Below are 20,003 nucleotides of genomic sequence, written 5' to 3' on the forward strand. Positions count from 1 at the left end.
CTTTATTAAGTATTTGTTATTTGTATATATAAGGCATTATTAGTGACCCTCCTAGTTGGCAGAAACATTTTACTTTTTTAATGAGATAAATTTGTATTTGGGAGTTACTAATGCAGTGCTTGAAAGGGGAATATTATGAACCTTACTGCATGCATCAGTTTAGGAGCCCTTTGCGGGCAGTACATTCAGACCAGCTACCCAGTTAGAAAGGCACCAAACCATTTGATGATCTTATCTTGCATCTGAAACTCAAAGTCCAGAAAAGGACTTTTAAAACAGAGCTTTTATCATAAAACCTTCATAAAACCAGCTTTGGTCTGCTTGCAATCCAAAAGCATCCCTTGAACTCCTCTTGAACGTTCTTTTCCCGTTCTGTCTATCCAGGACAGGAATTTAACTCATCTGGACTCAAGGCCTTTGAGAGGACTGGTTTTCAGAACGTGCTGTCTGGCGTGTTCCGCTCCGTGGTGCTCTCAGCTGCTGCTGCATCGCTGACTGACGCTCAGCTCCTGTGTCGGCAGCTCTGCAGTGGGGACTCCTGCTGCGACGGCTTCATCCTGAGCCAGGCTGCACTGGATGGAGGTACTGCCCAACTGCACAACAAAACCTCCTGCAGCAGGGAACCAACGCTGAGTAGAACTCATTTTTGGACACAGCACACCTACCTCTGTGTCATGCCACTGTCAGCAGCCTGTCTCTACATCACTGACATTTTTTTGGTGTTGTCAGAATTTGAGTAGTGCCCGAGACTTGGTCTGGAGCAGTAGAGATAAAGACCTGAGGTAGCAACCTGCACTTGAAGCAAAATGGACAGTTTTGAAAGGATAGTTCTTTTAACCTGCTTTAGACATCTGCATCTGCATAAGATAAATCATTCTGAAACACCTCTCTCCTTAAGTAGCACAACTTGGTTGCCATAACTGGAGTGCTGCAGCTCTCTCTTTGCCTGACCCTAGGTACCATTCTGTGTAGTTTGCTGAGCTCCCCAGACGTGCTGATCTGCGATGGAAGTGTCTGGAGTCCGACACCAATCTCTGTCATAGGTGGGATATGTAATGGTGTGAACTATGATGAGAAGGAGAAGACATTTTCCTTTACCCTGGGAGGACAAGTGTTCAGTGGAAGTATGTCAATTAATTCTCTCAATTTACATTAGTCTTCTTTAATTGTTGTATAGACTCTGCCTTTTTCACCAGCCTGCTCTTGTGCTTCAGTGCTTTTTTCCTCAATTTAAGTCCATATCAATACAATCACAAGAGAATAAGAACTTTCTAACTGGATGCATTGTTAGATAGATGGACCTCCCATGTACTGTGAGTACATTAATGAGAGTCAAGAATGTGTTTAATATGTCACCCCGTAATAATTCAAGCATTTAATTCAGGCAGATTCAACCCAATAATCTGAAAGAAAGGTAAAGTCCAGAGCAAAGATAAAAAGGGAGGTGCCCAGAGCTGCACAGTAAAAACAATGATTGAAAATTGAGTAAAGCCTTGGCACCCTAGACCCAGACTAGCCCCTTGACACCTGGGACCTTCTTCCTTAGTGTTTTGTATTATAAATAAGGTGATGCATAGTGTAGTGATGCGCTTTCTATGCAATTTCTGAGCATTTCAATACTATCTGTGTAATTTGAGCAGCTACTCTAACAAAATTTTTTTTTTATTAGCTTCTCAGTTGGTGAAAGAGACTGAAAGAAATTTTACTACCTTTCAGCAAGTTTACCTGTGGAGAGGTGAGTTACCTCGCTCAAGTTGTTATAAAAACTTATGGTGAACTGTTGGCAGTGGCAGACGTGTGTTCTATAGTGGAAGTGTCACTGTCACTTCATTTTATGGCGTCCAAATTGAGACACTACTCAGAAGTCTTTTCTGGTAGGATGGGTAATCTGGGGTAATTCCGCTACCGCCAGTTTCGTAAAATTTGGGTAATTTCTTGTGTCTGAGAACATAATTTATAGCTTTTAATACCTGTGAAAATTGTAACATTAACACACTTGCTTTTGTCCCATCAGTGTCCAGGTGCCATAATAATTTAGTGCTTTATGCTTAACTACATAGGTTATGGTTTTTAGCATGATAACCCTGTATGTGTTATTTTTGCAAGTTTGCTTTCCGAATGTCACCATGTACATAGCAGGACCTGCACAAATGATTTTTGATGCTGCTTTATAAATGCACACAGTCTGCAGACTGCTGCTGCTGAGTGCATAGTGATTGTGGATATGGCATTTGCTTTTATCCTGCAAACGGTGCAGTTTGGTTTAGGTTTTCCCCAGAGCTGTCCAGAGATGGTTTACTTGTTTTTGATTCAACAACTGGTGGAACTACCTAAAGAGTTTTCCTAAATGGTGCACTGTAAAATATTTGTTAAATTTGGGATCTAAGGATGGTCTTGTAAAAGACAGATAAGGGGAATCACAATGCTCTTTAATTCCTGTTTCATTGCAGATTCTGATATGGTCACCCGGACTAAAACCTCCGCGTGTGATGCTTCTGCTGTTTTGAAGACAGAGAATGACTTAACATTGTCAGGTACTATTGTCAGGAGGAGTGGGCAGAGAGGACAGCAGAAGACAGCAGATGAGGGATGCAGAGTTTAACCAGAAAATATTATATATTGCTATATATGTTCATAATGCCCTAGGTATTGTGAAGTAGAGAGGATTCCTCTTAGGTAGGAAGGCCCATAGAGGTTTTGAGGAAGATGTTCAAAATGTAAACCTCCTGGCTTCATGGTTTTTACCTTCCTAGGCTAGGCTGGAAATGAAAATGTTAAAATGTTTTGTGAAAGTTTGTTCTTTCAGACTTACTAAATTGAAGAGACTCAGAAAATATTATTTGGCTGAAAAAAAATTTCACATAGACCCAGAAATTAAATCCTTAGCTTAGGTACCTGGGAATCTTTACTGCTAGTGACAGTATGGCTGCAAATATCATGCTTAGAGAAAATCAGGATAAAACTGCAATCACAAGTGTTTCCTCCATGCATGATGATAGTGAGGGACCTGTGAACTTCTGTTAGCTCCTTTGTTATTCCAGGGTTTGCTCTTGGTTATACTATAAGTCATGTGTAGGTAGGTCCTAAAGAATTTGTAGTAAGTTACTAGAATTCATTTGGGCCTTCACCACCATAATCCTAATAGAAAGAGAGCAGTGGAGCCTGTTGAGAGCACCTTGACTCACCTTTAAGTAAATGTAATCTTTGCTGAGGAGTCTTGATGAACGTCTGAGCACATGATTTAATACATGCAAAATCCTAAAAGGATTTTCTTTTGGAATTCGAAAGGGAGGTAAACTGAAAATGCACATTTACCAAACAGTGCTCCTATACAATTAGGAGTATTTTAAAGTCTAGGCTCAAAAATGAGAGAAAAAAATGCGGGTAATGCAGTGGGTGAAATTCTCTTGCATTTACCTGCCAAGGCATGAGTGTAGCCCTCAGGGTTCTCCATTTATCTTGCTGGGGCTGATGGTGTCATTAAAACGTGAAGTTATGCAAGGAATGCAGTTTCTACCTGCATCCCTAAGTCTTAGTTGTGACACCAGCTGTTTCCAGAGAAACTCAAGGTTGAAGTTAAGGCTCGAGAGGTAACAGGAATTATAAGCCACATGTTTTAAGAAGTTAGGGGTACATAACTTACATTATAAGTCATGGGAAAATGTCTACAAAGCTTTTATTACTTGATGATCTTTCATAAAACACATGGTAACATATCTTTCCTAGTTTCTGACAGAAAATTCAAAGCTATAGTGCACTCCCAGCATGTCAGTAGGTGCTTCAACACTTCAACAGTAATCATCAGCATGTCTTCTCCTTGTTTGCATTATTGTCTGGTTGTTTCACTGCATGTAAGATTAAATAACAGAATGTCTCACAATGTACCTGGGGATGAGACCTGCTGATGACATTTGATAAATAAGAAAGTGTTGAAGAAGAAATTTGTAAGAGATCAGTGAAGAGTGTCCATTTCTTTCAATATTGCAACTTTATTTAAAGGGATAAATTTGGAAACAGCCTGAAAGACCTGTGATTGATTGTTTCAGAGGGAGCTCAGGAGGTATAAAGCATTGCATACATGTCTAAAGGTCACAGGCAGGTGACAAAAAGGGGTTATTTAATGTGGTCTGTGGGAGCATAAACTAGGAGAAATGAGGTCAAATGACAGAAATAGGTATTAAACTTGTCAAGAAAACTTTTAACATAGAGAAGAGAGGTGTAAAAGCTTCTCAAGGGAATATAAGGAAGATGCTGTACTTTGGACTAATAAAATTAGATTGATTAAGAAATTGCAAACATCCTCTGAGACATCATACTTCAATGCTAGGATATTGTGTTGCATGACAGAGAGAATGGTCTAATTTCTGGGAGCTGTCAAGTTTTTGGGAGGTGGAAATAGTCTGACAATGCTGTGTTATGCAGTGCAGCTCAGAGAGGGGGCATTGCCTACAGGAGCATCTCTAACTGTGGGTGGACAGTTGTGTTATGAAAAGCAGCCTTTGGTGTATGCTAACTCTACAAAACGTTTGCAGCTGTTTTACTGTGAAAGGCAGAATTTTATGCATAAATAAATTTAATTTATTCCAGATCATATTTAAATTTTTTTGTGGTATTGTTTGTTTGTTTGTATCTCAGATGCCACAAAGGATCTTTTCTACCTAATGGACAACAACCAAGTACAAAGTGACCAGAACTATTCTCTCCCTTACCAGCAGTATTGGATCTTCAGTCAGAAATACTCAACTGAGGAAGCTGTGCTTTGGTGTCTCACACGTAAGACTTCTTGGAGACTGTTATTCTGTAGGAAATAATAATTAACTAAAATCTTTTAATAGGTATTATAGTAATGACCCATGGAAACTTTGGACTCCTAAGATTTTCATGGAAATTGCTAATGAGGCCACTTGTTTCTTCCTTACAGTCTTAGTGTGCCATGGCAGAAAGGGTAACTGTCATTCATCATCAGGGTACCCTGTTATGGGCAAGAGAAGTCAAAGATACAACTTAGGCAATGCTCTGGTGTTCTTGAAAAGTACCCTTCCAAATAGATAGATGTCATAGTGGTAAAAGTAGAAGGTAAAACACAGATATTTGGTGTTAATGATAAAGTGTATTTTGATGCAATAGATGGAGAAGGGTTTCCAGCTCTACCAGGAAGTCAGAACTAAGAGTACTAAACAGTGCACAAGCATCACTGTAAGAGGTCAGTCGAGATATGCCTGTTTAATGTGATGCATTGTAAAATGATGCATGTTTACAGAAGCCATTGCCATGGTAATTAAGAGATGGGTTTGGCAGCTTTGGTACTTTTCTGAAGGTGCATTATTACCCTGGGGTAAATTTCAGAAAAAATTGCTACAAGCAAATGGCTTGGACAGTTGATTCCAGAAAAGTTAAGTGTAATTTTGTGTGATGCATGAATGCTTAAGATATACTTTTTGTGGTTGTCTCGTATTGGCCTCATAAGCCACCAGTGTGCCTGTAACAAATGTGGATAGAGCCTTCCCAAATCTTCGTTTGCGAAGCCTAGCCATGATCATGACTTTTTGTGAAAACTTCCTAAGACATTGTAGACTTTATTGTCCATTGTTACTCATTAAATAAGAGACCCACAACTGGTGCAGAGTTCTTTTATGATTATACAATTTGTATGTCAAATTTGCTAAAAAGAAAGAGATTTTTATTATTAAATATTAGAGTGACACCAATACACTGAAGTAACACTTGCCACAGCTGGGGAATTTATCTTCCCTATTAGCTCTGCTGTAGCTCCTTTTCTGTGTTCTCCAGGTACACCTGCTCTTCAATGCCACTAGAATTGGAATATGTCCCTCTTTCTCTTGGACTTTAATTAACTGAACTAATTAATTTGCACAACTAATAGGATAATATTGAAATTCTCACTCTTAGTTGTTTGCTGATGTTTAGCTTTAAGTGCACCGACAACATGAACAGGAGCAGAGAGGGGAAGGAGCCCTTGTGTGTGTAACTCTTTCTGACTTTGCTTCTCAGGCTGTACCCAAGAAGATGAGTTTTGCCGAATGGCAGATCTTCAAAACACCACAGACAAATACTTTGTGTGTACCCTCTATCCAGAGGCACAGATTTGTGACAGCAGCATTGATCAAACACCAGGGAACTGTCCAACTGTACTACCCCGGCAACCACAGGCACTGTATCGTAAAATAGGCAAGTTTTGGTATTTGGATTTATGTCTGCTCTAACCCTGGTAATACAAACTGGTGTTTGGCTCTTGATTCTGATAAAAAAAGTCTAAGTATAAGAATGAATCCTGGGATGTGATGATGCAAGGGCAGACCAGACTGTTCTTGGCACGGATGTTCATTTTCTGTTCAGAATGGAAAGTTATTAATCACCAGTTTCATTCTCCATGTCAGCTATTCCCAATTCAGAGAGGCCAAGGGTAGATCAAATAATTTGTATACCAGCTCTTCGATCTTTTTATAAAGGGTGGAATGGGAATGTCATTGGAATGTCATTAATCCCATTTTCTACAATTAAAATTTCCTTGGTAGCTAAGTAGTGCAACAATGAAAGGGTTGAGTGTAATTTTTTTTTGCTTTTTCTTTGCATGTGCAGAGCTATAGATGTGGATTTTAACCTTTGCTCTGTGAATGCTTGGGAGGTTCAGTGTTTTTTCTCATAGGGCTTATGTAAGGAAGCTGGACAAACAAGCCTGTTATCACTGCACAGGAACCTGTAATTTTGCTGTGAAAAAATGTAAAGGTCCACTGAACTAAGCTACTCAACCATGTCTTTTTGGGGAGCCTAAAGGGCAGCATGGGTTGACTAATGGATGAGCACACTGGAGTTTTCCAATCTGGAGTTTTCCAAACTGTATTCCAGTTTTTGACCTTGTGAAAGGAGTAGCATCAATGCAGATCTCAGAAACAGAAGTCCTGGACTAGAAGTCTTTCTTGGACAATGTATTTTGCTCAGCTTTTAGAGCCTTCACTTGTTGGATTTTTGTTCATCTTCAGGCTTAACCATCAAAATTTTGCTGTGATGATGTCAAATTATCTTTTAATCTGCTGGAACTCAGCATAGAAACATAAACTTGACCCTTACCATGTGATTACTTGACCAGTATATGTATATGGCAGTTAAACTGATTTTTCCAATTTTGTTTTTTTTTTCCTTCCAGTCACTCTTCAAAGTTCAGTGAAGAGCTTCTACACACGTGTGCCATTCCAGAAAGTAACAGGAATCTCAGTGAGGAATAAGACTGACATGAGCAGAAAAACTGTTTCAGACGGGTAGGACATGAACGTTCCTTTCTTTTTCCTGGAATTTTAACCATGCTTGGAGTACCAAGACCCCATTATACAGATGAGGGGGATTAAATATGTTTATCCAAAACCATCATTTAGGAGTATTTAATGAAAAAAAAAACAAACACATGATTTAAAGGAATTGTATAATTGAGTTATAAATAATAATGTATATAATTACTAATTATATATATGAAAATTATTATTTCTGCTGATATTGCATTGCTAGTTAGCCAGTTAAATCTCTTATCAATAATATATCAAATTAATTTAGGCTGATTTTTTTAGGGCGGATATCAAAATAATCATCTAAATTATTAGAGGTAGTCTGATAGATGTATAACAACCAAACGTAATTTCACCTACATATGGAAAATGCATGGAAGTGTGTATGCAATAAGAACCAGACTGGTTCTTCAACCTTTTTCTGAAAGCTATCTCTGCAGGTTCTCAGTGTCTCTCCCCCATGCAATATCCTCTTTTCTCCATCATGGACACAGTGGCACTGAGAGTAATGTTCTCCTTTCCCAGGTTTTTTGCGTGTGAGCGTTGGTGTGATGCTGACCCCTGTTGCACAGGATTTGGCTTTTTTAATAACTCACAGCTGTCAGGTATTTTTCCTCTAGTTTTATTTTTAAGATAACTTCAGTCTTTCTTCATTATCCAAATTTTTACCATTCTTTTGCTCTTAAGAGCACTTAGAAAGTGCTTGCAGATCTCATGCATCTCTCTTTTCGAGTAACCGTAACCACTTCTGAAGGTTGAGCCCAATGCCCCACTCCACGTCTCAGAAATTATTGAGAAAACTTCATGAGCCATTAAGAGGCTGCAGTTCCAACAGCATGAAATCCAAACTGATAAAACTCCAGTTACTACTCATTTATCAAACTCTCTTCCAAAATATTGCTTGACTTCATTTTGTGACTTTTTCCCCCTTTTTTGTTGTTTCATTTTTTAAAACCTAAAGGGCTTATAAACCTAAATAATAATGAAATTAAATGCATGTGAGCCCATAATGTCTGTGGGTACTTTGGGACAGCTGAGCCTTTTGTCTTTCTTGGATGTCTGAACTTCTGTGCTCCCAGATTTTAGTCTTCTGCTTGAGGATGCCTATCTGCTCCTCCTTAGTATTTTAGCTACTTAAGACATCTCAAGTAGGAGTTCTGTTAGTCTGCAGAACTCAAATCTTTTGACGTATGTTTGACTTGAAAGCCATTAAAATGTCAAACAAAAATGCTTTATTCTCCTGGGATAGCAAAGTTAAGGGGTGTTGTCACCCCATGCTCCTTCTCTAGTCAGCAGAGAGATGTATAGACACAACTATAGAGTCATTAAGAACTTTACTTGACTGAATCCTGTTCTGGAGGTACTTTTCTTTGTCTCCACTGACTTTAAAGGAAGTGCTCTTTTTAAAGAAAAGCTGGTGTTTAGAATTGGATGCCACCTAGATCAAAGTAAATGAAATAGATTTTAGTACTTTATTCCACATTCAGATTTAGACCACTAAAATGTCTAACTTTGTTTTTGGAAGGGTCATATGCTAATCAACTGTTCCTGAGGTCATTTAGGATGTGCTGGCTTTACAACTCGCTTGGGAATTTGAAACAGTTCAGAAATATATATTTTTAATTCCAAATTTTTAATTTGTTGAGCAGACGAAATTTTCAGTTGGTCAAAAAATGAGTAGCTTGGAAAATTAATCCAATGTAGTTTAGATTGCAAGTAATGTGCAAATACAAAATAGTTCAGTTTTCATACCTCCATATGACCATATGAAATTTGAAGTCTTAACGTAATGTGGCTTTAGGTTTCTTTAAAGAGTTGTAAAATAAATGAAGAATTTTAAAGCACTAAACATGGAAAACTCACACCTCTTTAGTTTATCTGATATTAAGTATCTGTGACATTTCAGGCATCCAGTCCTGACGCTTGTATAGTCAAAAGAACTTTCAGCAATGATTTTAATATGAGCTAAAATCTTCAGTGAATCTGCTAGCTGTGTTTCAAACCCTCCATTTTTTTTCAGCAACAAAAAAATTTACACAAGGTCTTTGAAAGACAGAATTTTTATCTTGATGTAAGTAGTGACCATGTTTCAATATACATGCAGATTTTCAATTTCAAGGATTGCATTAACCTGAAAGGGCTGCTTGCTCAAAGAGTCCTGATCTTTGCTTGGTGGAGATGCTCTGTGACCTTGGATTATAATAATTAATAATGTTGGTACCCACCTTCCTTCACACGGAATTCATTGGGATTTTTCAACGCTAGTTTCAGGTACTTGGCCCATTTTAGATATTTCCTGCCTTCAATTTCTAAGTCAGTTGAACTTCATTTAACACAGTGGAACCATGCTGTGTTCTCTTTCCTCACAACTATCTAGAAGAGGAAAATTTTCCTTATGATTTCTATAACCATTTATTTCCTTGGCAGGTGGAAAGATCGTGTGCGTGACTCTGAACAGCCTTGGAATCCAGACATGTGCTGAGGAAACAAGAAGTGCTTGGCACATTTCAAATTGTAGTTCACCAGATGCTGAAGTCAGAATACACCCATTTGGCTGGTATCAGAAGCCTGGTAAGTGATGCAGGACACATGACCTTTCTAACTGGTTTCTGCGCATTGAAGTTTATTTTTCAGCTTCATTGTATACAAATTCCAGCTTCCAGCTGTAGGACCCATTTGCAAGGATTACAAATAGACAAGGCAGACAAGCGTGTACAAGGAAAAGAAAAGCGCAATTTAGTCTCCATTTTAATAGAAAAAGAATAGTAATACCTCAAAGAAGTATAATTTAATTTCTTGGATTGTATGGGAGACTTGTGGCCGATGTTGGAATTCAAATATATTTTGCCCCACTGCACAGTCCTCGTCAGTAAATCATTCTTTGTTTCTTGCTCACTGCTGGGCTTATGGTTTTACCATCTGTGTGGATACAGAACCTCAAAAGATTTGGTTTTGCTACAGAATTTAAAATTTTCTTTTGACTGTTTTGGTAAAGAAAAGGCCAAGACCAGATTCCAAGGTAGCACTGTATTTTTCAAGCAGTAAGAAGCTATCACATGTTTAAGCAGAAGAGCAGTTATGAGATGTTGGGTTACTTCCTCAGGAGGAATCAAAACCACTCTTTGTCAAAGTGGATTTTATTTTCCGTAGCAAAACAAAAGTTCCATTACTTCATTAAAAACTTTAAATGGATTTCTCATTTGTCACACTTCTTTTGGGCAGATCTAGTTCTACTTTGTTAAGCTTTGATTTCACATAACTGAAACAATAAGGAAGACAATTGCCTGCCTGACTGTGTCCCCCTTTATTGGGAGGACAGCCTTTTACTTAGTCACGTAGGCACAGCCTTGTTGAACTCCAGAGCAGAGAGGCCCCATGGGGGCAGGTCTGGTGATGTTGACAGAATCAGGGAAAAAATTGAATAAAGAGTACTTTTTCCTGCTTTTACACTCCCTTAGTTCTTGCAGAGTAGAGAAGGGCTGATAGCTGAGAGGAGAGGGGAGGCACAAAGTCTGGATATATATTGTCCAGGGAATGTGATAGAAAGATAATCCAGCTAAAGCTGTGTAGAGATAGATCAGATATCATGGTAGTATGCTGCATTTTACAGTGTTGATAGAGAAAACCTTCATTCACACTCTGTGTTTGAAATATGAACTCGGTCCTGAGCTTTTCAAGTCCTGTGCTGGCTCTATGCCCCCTGGAACATCCATGTCCTCCTCTAGTGGGGCAGTCCTTGTTAAAAGGTAAGAGACAGCATGGGGTTGGGAAGCACTACAGAAGCTAGGCAGGGATGGGCTGAGGATCTAGCACTGAGAGAAAGGGAACAACAGCCCTGATAAAGTGGCAGGATCCTGGTGGCAGGGGGAGTTAAGAGGGAATCAGGGGTAACAGTGAAGAATGGTAGAAAGGTGAAGAGCAGACAGAAGAGGGGTAGATACACTTTTAGTTCTTAGAATTGTTTTTCCTCTTGTCAACAAAGAACCAACTAAAAATAAAGGATGTTTCTCACTGGATGGACAGAAGGATGACAAAGCAGAGCCATGGGTTTATGCAAAGCAGGGAGTGTCAGGAGAGACAGTGGTGTTTCCTAATGTAGTGAGGGAGCTTCAGATGTGTTTCCACTGTAAGACACACCAAGGCACTGTAACACACAGCAAGGCACAGGTGTTTATGCAAATGGAGATATTTACAGACAAAAATTTGTATCAGTTGTGCTGCTGTGCTAAGGTCTGGGAACCAGGAAAAGGAACAAAAAGGCTCTGAGGCTAAAAAAGAAAAATGAGTGAAATCTGAAGGAGTGATTTACCGTAGGCAGCGGGGACATTAGCATGAAACAGGGTCTTTTGCTTTAGTCCACAGTCTTGTAGGAAGGTACTTGTGCCTCCACATTTCATAATGTGTTATGTTAAGTTGATGTGTGTTTTTTTGTGATTGCAAATTATTTATGGGAAATATTAGCAAATGAGAAGTCTTGTGTATGGAAATGAATTCTTGCTTGAATTTTAATTTGGAAAGTACTGTGCTGGAAACTGCCTTGTTTCTAATTCCTATTTTGAGAAATTCCCGTTTACTGGGAGCAGAGAAAAACTCACGTCTCTTGTGATGCCGAAGCCCAAATGCAGAGAGGTGCATGGAAAAAACCGCAGAGCTACTGAAATGAATTGTTCATAACTGTGCCCCAAAAAGTGTTTGGAAGAATGTTTATAAAGATGGAAATTTAGGGAAATCTGGCTTCATGTATGAACTCAAAAGGGTTAGATAGCAAAGCAGCCTCACATCCTTACTCTTGGTATTTGTGGTGAGAAGATGCAACATCCAGATCCTAGAAGTAATGCTGGAAATATTGAGATATTGATTCCATTCTAAACCTTCAAGTATAATTGTTTTCAAATGTGTTATTTTTTTCTGCTTTTAGCTGACTTGAAGAGCACCATGCCTGACCTCTGTCCACCTGTTAGTTTGCCTCTCAGACCAGAAAGTGGTAAGTGCATTTATGTATTGAGGAAAAAACCAGGAAACATCCTCTATTTTGTATGCATTGCTAAAAGATCACACTATTGTGAAATATATGTGTTCCCCATGAGGTTACTCATTTAGATGATGACTTATTTTTATTAATTATGTATCATTTAAATGGAAGAATTGTCATATCTACAATGCTGACCTAATATCTCACATTCACTGCCGCATGAGGTCACTGAAGCAAAATGTTTGGCAGGATTGATAAAGACATTTATTTGTGAGTGTGGATGTCACATCACTTTCAACAAGTATGATGAATCTTATGGTACTCACGTGTTATTTTAAAAGTGGGTGGATCCTCTTAATAAACGAAACTTTACTACTGTCTTTCAGGGCTTTGTGTCTATTGTCCCCTAAAATATGCAAATTTTCAACAGCTACAGGTTTCCCTGATGTGTCCTTTCCAGAAGTACACAGCATAGCTGCTAAATGCCATGTGAAATGGAATGGAAGCAGGTTAACTTGTCATTAGAAAACTCAATTTAACCCTCTAGTTAAACTGAAATTGAGAACTCTCGTCCATCTCTGCCTTTGATTTTCTGTTTGATCTGAACAAATATGTAATCTGTTTATATCTGTCTCTCCTTAAACTCTATGCAACTGGGTTTACAGGGGATGGTTGATATTTGCAATATGGAGTTTAGAATTTATTATTATCTATTTTATCATCATATCCATGGCCACTAGTCATGATCAAGTTCACAGTCTTTGTATTTATTAGTAGAATTTGTGCTTTTTAATTATCAGTTTAATGTAATAGAAGGAGAACTTGTTACTTCATGAGTAAGCAGAAATAATTTTTGTGTGAAATGCTTTGAAGAGCTGGTGGGGTAATGTGTAGGTTGGGCAATTCAGCTCCTTTGCAAACTGTTTTTCCCATGGGATGTGGAAAACCATGTCACTAAAACTTTCTTCCTCCCAGAGTGAAGCTTAGTAGTAATTTTGTCATGTTTCTGTTTTTCTTGCTTACTTAAGTCTAGGAAAACAGTAACCTAAACAGCACTTAAGGAAATTAGGTCTGCTGTCATTTACTTTCTACTCTAAAAGCTGCCCAGGAAGTGAGTCATTTTGCCCTTGGTAACAGCCCTGATCTGTCACACCCACTTCCAGGTCATCTTTTCAAATGCAGAGCAACTAGGGATGTCTCTAGTTTGCAAAGGTCTGGTTAAGCAACCCAAGCAGGCAGAGCCTCCCACAAGGGTGCAGGATTCTGGATTAGAGCTGTGGTCCTGAGGGCTGACAGTGGTCAGGACATGTCACTGAATTATAAAGAGCACAACTGGCCTGGAAGTCAAATTAGCACCAGTATCCTGTAGACTTTGCATCTGACATCAGTGGGTGCAGCAACGCATTCAAAATGCAACTGGGCATCATCTGTACTTCTTTTATTCTGCCTCATTTCAATAGTAAAAGTACCAGCCTGGCTGCTTAGGTCAGATTGTGCTCTGTTGTCAGAGGTTTTGAAAAAATTTCAAAAACATTGTTTCCAAATTCTTGGTAATTATATATGTTATATTAATATATGCTATAGAAGACTAACTGTTTTAGAGTTGGACATAACAGAAAAGTGAGTGAATTTTGTATGTTGTTGTAATGCTTGTACATGGGAAAAAAAATTACTGTGACTCCTCTGTGGTAACCAGATGGTGAGTGTGAGAAAATGTCACTATTTAAAGGGCACTGCTGTGTATATATATATATCTGTGTGTGTACATGTAAGCACATATATATACATATAAAAATATAATTTTTTCCATCCAAAGATCAGAAAGATACTTAGATTTGTATGCTTTGCCAGAAGGCTCTGTGGAATAGTGAAGCTGATGTTATGTTCAGTCTAGAGGCTGAGTTAACTAGAGCACCATCAAGGCCTACATTTCATTGGACAGTTAATTCACTTGACTGCCTCCTTTCCTAGTTAGCCACTTTGCAATGCTCAGGACACTGCCTAGCAATTTGCTTCCTCCCATTTGCAGTCAGGATGCTGCTCCATTCAATATCTGTGGTGTTTGCAGCCCCAACATACTGTGAAGAAAGCCATATGAGTAGACTTATTTTCAGTCTTGTGGGAAGTAGATGCTTTCCTGTTTTACTAAGTACTCTTCTCAACAGAGAGGGTAAAGGTGTTGTAGGATCATAAACCAACAGAAAATCTCAACAGGAAGGTTTTCTACAAGTATGTGCTTAGTAGCAAAAGGAAGAGTAGGGAAAATATGGGTCTGCTGATGAATGGGGCAGGAGACCTGATTCCAAAGGATATGGAAAAGGACAAAGTGCCTTCTTCACCTCAGTCTTTACTGGCAAGTCCAGTCTTCAGGCCCTACAGACTGGGGGGAAAACTGCAGCAAGGAAGATTTATCCTCAGTGGAGGAGGATCAGGTCAGGGAACAATCTGGACATACAAACCCATGACTGCAGAGGGAGCTGGTTAATGTAATTCTGAGACCACTCTCAAACACCTTTGAAAGGCTCTGCTGATTGGGGAGGTATTTGTTTTCCTTCTGTTCCCTGGTGTGGGCTTTAAAGAAGTTCACCAGAAGTAATAGTCATAAAATCTCCAGACTTTTGAATCTGCAATGAGAAAAATAATTTTCAAGAGCGACTTCTTTTCATGCCTTGTCATAGAGCAGCCTGCAGACACCAGGGAGCTGCAAAAAAAGTCCCTTCTCTGTGTGAGGCTATAACCTCAGGAGAGACACAGCACGAGGGGAGGCTTGAGGTTCTTCCTGTTCTTTGCCTTGTGTCAGACTGATCATCCAGCAACCCATTGCAGCCCTGTGGTTCCTTTCAAAAGCCTGAGGCTCCAGTGGGCTTTTCCCAGATTACTCCCCCTACAAGCAGCACTGCTGTGCGTTTCTAACACTCATTAGATACCCCACTAGCCTATGAAAACCAGGAATTAAGTGCTCTGTAGTGCCTGCAGGTCACTACTCTCTAGCAGGAGGGAGGTGAACTGCAAACTTTTACCTGAATTCTTGTTGTTTTGTTGTTGCTTCAACAAGTTTTGCCTATTTGTATTCTTGCAAAATCCTTTCTGCTACAAGGTTAAACTCTCCAAGTCATCTTCATCACCAGGCTATAGTGTGTTTAACTGAATGTGTGGTTTTCATTTTTAACTGAATGAATACTTTAATTTACTTCCATACCTCCATTGCATGGAGCAGAGCATACTCCTACTGGGCTATTATGATTTCCACATAGTTTCTGTGATCTAAGAAATAATGCTCGAAAAATCGATAGTCTGGACAGACTGGGAAAGTCCAACTTGTTACATTTGGAACATTTTTTCCCCTGAAGAAAATGTGCTGTAATGACACTGAGTATGGAACCATCTGTGGTGAGTTTCAGGTATGATCTGTGACCTTTAATGGTGGGAGAACAGCTGTTATTTTAAGACTGTCCGTGCTGAAGATGCTCATATGTCATCCTGCAGTTTTGGTTTACCTACACTGGTATTTAAATAACAACTCCACTGAGCTGTGTGAACATGGGGGAATGTTATGTAAAAGAGGAAACAGCCAGGTCTCAGAATTAGGTTTGAGATGGAACTTTCTGCAGCCAGCTGTAAGCTAGGAGAGATAAGAAAAGGGTTTTTTTTAATATATATTACGTATTGTAATTTTACAGTATGTAATGCTGTTTTTCAAACAGTTTATGCACAGGGGTTTGAGCTCTGGAAGTCTTTATGTATTTACAATTAAGCCTGAAAGAAGCAAAACAATCTATGAAACATGTTACTTGGATTTTTAGAAGGAACACTTGTGCTTAAAGCAGACTGGAGAGACTGAAAATACTCCTGTGCATGTGGGAGCAGTGACTCCAATGTATGACTTTGACTTTGTTATGAGATTTGTGAATTGTATACAGTAATTATCCAAAATTTACTGAACATTTTTGTCTTCAGTTCTAACTAGGATATGTCTATTTTAGATTTGGCAACTGCAAGAATATAGTGGCCCTTTAATGGTGGTCTCTGCATGGGACTGTGGATTGTATACAGATCATATGGGCTCTGTTCCCATTCCATGCAAATCAAGTAATTAATTAAGAAACCACTGAGGCATATGGATGTAATGATCTGTTAGGCCCTTCCTATTTCTGCCTCCAGTGATCCCCTAGTGATTTACAGCCATTCCCTTGAGGCAGGACTGAGCAGTGGCTATGGGATATTCCAACATGGGAATAAATTTCCCATGGGGCTATGTCAGCATGTGGGGTATTTCTATTCTCAACAGAGATGAGATGCTGATAGTACAAATGCTGATGTAGCTGACTTTGGTGATTAATAGTATCATTTGTCTTCCTGTTTTCCCACAATGCCAAGTATTTTTCAGAGAGATTTTTGCTTTGAAACAAAGACAGCCTTTTTTTATCCATCTTTGGGAACTGATCTACTGTGCTCCCACACAGCAAATCGGACCTCTGGTGTGGAATTGCTCTATCTTTGGTCTTAAGTTTGATTTTTATTCTGTCTGTAAATATGAGAATTTCAACCTTTTTAAAATGGCTTGCTTTAAACCTGGATAAATATATAGTACAGTTTTAATATCCCACTACTATATCACTTATTGTAACTGGCACCCCTAAAATAGGCAAAAAGCTTGCATTTAACAGTAACATAGCAAGATTGCTCACTGCTAAAGACCATAAATAACACAGTTGTTAGTTTTGGGACCTGTTTGTCTCAGGTGTGATTACAGTTATTATGCAGCAGTTTAAAGAGAACTACTCATTTTGAGTTATACAAATCTCAGTAGATGGACAAAAATGAGAAGCAGTTATATTTTAGGAAGGATATATTTTCTACAGTTCCACTCTTTTGATGATTTGCTGGTTTTGGAGATTGTTGGTATATAGACAGGTTAGCAGTCTTTGTTGAGAATAAACTCTGAATACTGGGAATATAAAACACTGAGTTCGGTCTGTAAGCATGTTTTGGGCTTGACTCAGGGCTATTGAATATGGCTCACAAATCTCAGAACTAAGATCAGAACTTGTCTTTCAAAAATAAATCAGGTATACTGAACACAGATCTGATTTATGTGCCTTCTTAAGCTCATATTAACCTCCTCAACTTCATGAGTTTTCTTTTAAATTTAACTTGTTAGTTTATTGTATTTCTGTATCTGTTTCCTTATATAAAATGTTAAATTTTCCAGCACGCTCAGAACTGATGCCTCTTTTTTTCCACTGAAGTCAGTGATGAAACTTTAGTTGACTTTATTACAAAGAGTTTATAATTTCATTGCCTGTGAAAGTGGGAGGCTGAACTCTGTGTCCCCAGGAAATCTTTTCCAGTCTTCTGATCTTATAAATGGAGTGGGAACAGAGTAAGGCCAGCGTGAGTCCTTTTGCAAATCCAGTCTTAAACCTTGCCTACCCAAACAAGAACATCTGGAAGAGAGAGGCTCTCTGTATGGGACATCTATAATTTTGCAGTAAAAGTTATAGGGCTGGATGGATTCAGAGGGCTGTAATTATCCAATCAAAGCATTTGCCAAAATGTGGTTTGGAAGGTCAGAGCTTAACCTATATATAAAGCAGAAATGTCTTCCAGCCCATCAGGTGCACTGTGCATTTCCAGTACGCAGTGCCAGGTTGTAGCTCTGTGCCTCATGAGAGCAGTTTCTAGACAAGTCAAGTTTAGATCAGCCATGGAAAGTGGGGATCTATGGGCATTGCTGGATCTACTGCGAGCAGAAGGGAAGAAGGAAGCAAATAATAGCCAAAATCTCTTTTGCAGCTCACTGCTGGCTGGCAGCGTCCACAGTGGTGCCATGCACGTCTCTGGGTTAAAGAGTTTTGCTCTGTTATTAAAGTAAGCATTAGTGTTTCTGCCTCTCTCTGCATCTGGAATCAGCTGGGCAGAGGAAGGGAAAAGAAAAACACTGGAAGTCTCAACATATAAATCTGATCTGAGGTTATGAATATTTCATCTAGGACTGAAAATGAAAAAAAACCCACTCCGTACTCCAACCCAACCTAAAGAACAACCCCATGTGAGATTTTTCAAGGGTCACCTCTGTGAGATTTAGGGCAATGAATAAGCAGTTTAGGTGTGAATGTATGATATACGGATGTTTCCATTATGAGTGGTCACTCTTCTGTGCCTAACATGGGCTACAAAGTGCCCATTGTGTCTTATATGCATGTAAAATGCATGTTACTGACTTGACCAATGCCACATAAAGGGATGAAATAAGTATCTTTTCATGTAGAAGTAGGAAGTTTATCTTGTGAAGTCGGAATAGGAGGCCAAATTTAATGTCAGAGGTGTAAATCCAAGAAATTTATTTTGCTTTTGTAGATTTGTTTTGGTGTGTGGGAAATGGAGAAATGTGATGATGAGACTTGCCCGAGGTCACTCGGTGAGTCAGGGAAGCTATGGGAAGAGAGTCTGTCTGGGGAAATATCTTCTGAAACCACTGATACACCCAGACTTTTTGCCTTACAGTGGAATCCAGACAAAGCTCTCTTTTGAAAGAACCACAGCTGGTAATTTGAAGCTTTGTGTCTGAACCTAGAGAGATTGCTCGTTCCTGTAGTAGGACCTCAGTTACTAGTACTGTACACAGCACAGGATGGCAACATTGCTCTTATGGAAAAACAAAGTTTGAGTCATATTGATAAAAGAAATCTTTTCTTGTTCATGTTTTCAGAAAAAAACCACAAAACCTGTAAAACTTAGTCTGGAAAAGAAAGACCTGGAGGGTCTAGTAGTGCAGGCAGACAATCTCTGGAAAGGATGTAATGCTTACTTCTCCATTACTTACAGAGTTGATTTCTATTTTTACATGTCTTTCTAAATAAATGTCACCAACTGGCACACTAGATGGAGAGGCTGAAATTTTCTGACATGGGTCATATGACAACTCATATTAAATGCTTTCAAATAGAGAAATCATTGAGAATATGAAAAATACTTATTTCCACATGACTAAAATCACTCTGTTCCTCTAAAATGACTGAATAGTCTGTGCTTAAGGGTAAGAAAATATTCAGTGCGGTGGGTCTGTTGCACAGGTCAAACTGTGACTGCAGGGTCATTGCCCCCTGACTAGTTCAGGCTCCCTCTGAACAGACTGCTAGTGATGACTTTGGTACTCTGTGACATCAAGTAAGCTTGTGGTTTTTACATCCAACGGTGCAGCACTGAATTAACCTTCATGTCTACTTAGCTGGAGACTTTCAGCACCTCTCTCAGAGGAGTTGCTCCCAAATATAACAGGAATGGAATGATTTTGAAGTGGCTGTAAAGGACCCATGGGACCCAGTCCTTCTTTCTTGCCTCTAGTTCAAAAGCCTGAACTGGGGCAGGGCTGTCTGAGAGGTTATATGGAGTTGAGTAGATCAGTTCATCACTGCATCAGAGGTTTTTTTCAACAAGGGTGATGACAAAGGAACCAGCACTAAGGCATTAACCTTGGCAATAGTGGTAGCACATCAGGTTTTTTCAGCTTGTCCTCTGGGAGATAACTCGTGCTTGAGGTTTATGCTTCCAAGGGAAGGATTTACCTTGCAAAAGTGAAGACTTTTAGCATCAATGTAGGGCCCTGAATTGTGGCAAGTTACCCTGTGCTGTCATGAATTATTTGGAATAATATTATTGGAAAATCTAATTTAGTCATTGCTATTCCCTGCCTATTTGCTCAAGGAAGGATGGAATCAGCCTTGTCCATG

At 39.1% G+C, this 20,003-nt stretch overlaps 1 protein-coding gene across 1 annotated transcript in view; it reads left to right on the top strand.

The window, feature by feature from the left end:
• TG (thyroglobulin) overlaps positions 1-20,003 on the top strand; it is a 147,979-nt gene that overhangs the window by 45,305 nt on the left and 82,671 nt on the right. Inside the window, exons 26-35 of the mRNA XM_051778582.1 lie at positions 385-582; positions 957-1,124; positions 1,670-1,735; positions 2,451-2,534; positions 4,636-4,773; positions 6,013-6,189; positions 7,166-7,277; positions 7,824-7,903; positions 9,726-9,869; positions 12,217-12,282. Of these exons, the coding sequence (XP_051634542.1) occupies positions 385-582; positions 957-1,124; positions 1,670-1,735; positions 2,451-2,534; positions 4,636-4,773; positions 6,013-6,189; positions 7,166-7,277; positions 7,824-7,903; positions 9,726-9,869; positions 12,217-12,282 (1,233 nt within the window). The remainder of the gene's footprint in view (positions 1-384; positions 583-956; positions 1,125-1,669; positions 1,736-2,450; positions 2,535-4,635; positions 4,774-6,012; positions 6,190-7,165; positions 7,278-7,823; positions 7,904-9,725; positions 9,870-12,216; positions 12,283-20,003) is intronic.

This window comes from Manacus candei, unplaced genomic scaffold, assembly GCF_025592945.1.
Source record: "Manacus candei isolate 608988 ecotype Guabito, Panama unplaced genomic scaffold, ASM2559294v1 h1tg000013l, whole genome shotgun sequence".
Taxonomy (NCBI): domain Eukaryota; kingdom Metazoa; phylum Chordata; class Aves; order Passeriformes; family Pipridae; genus Manacus; species Manacus candei.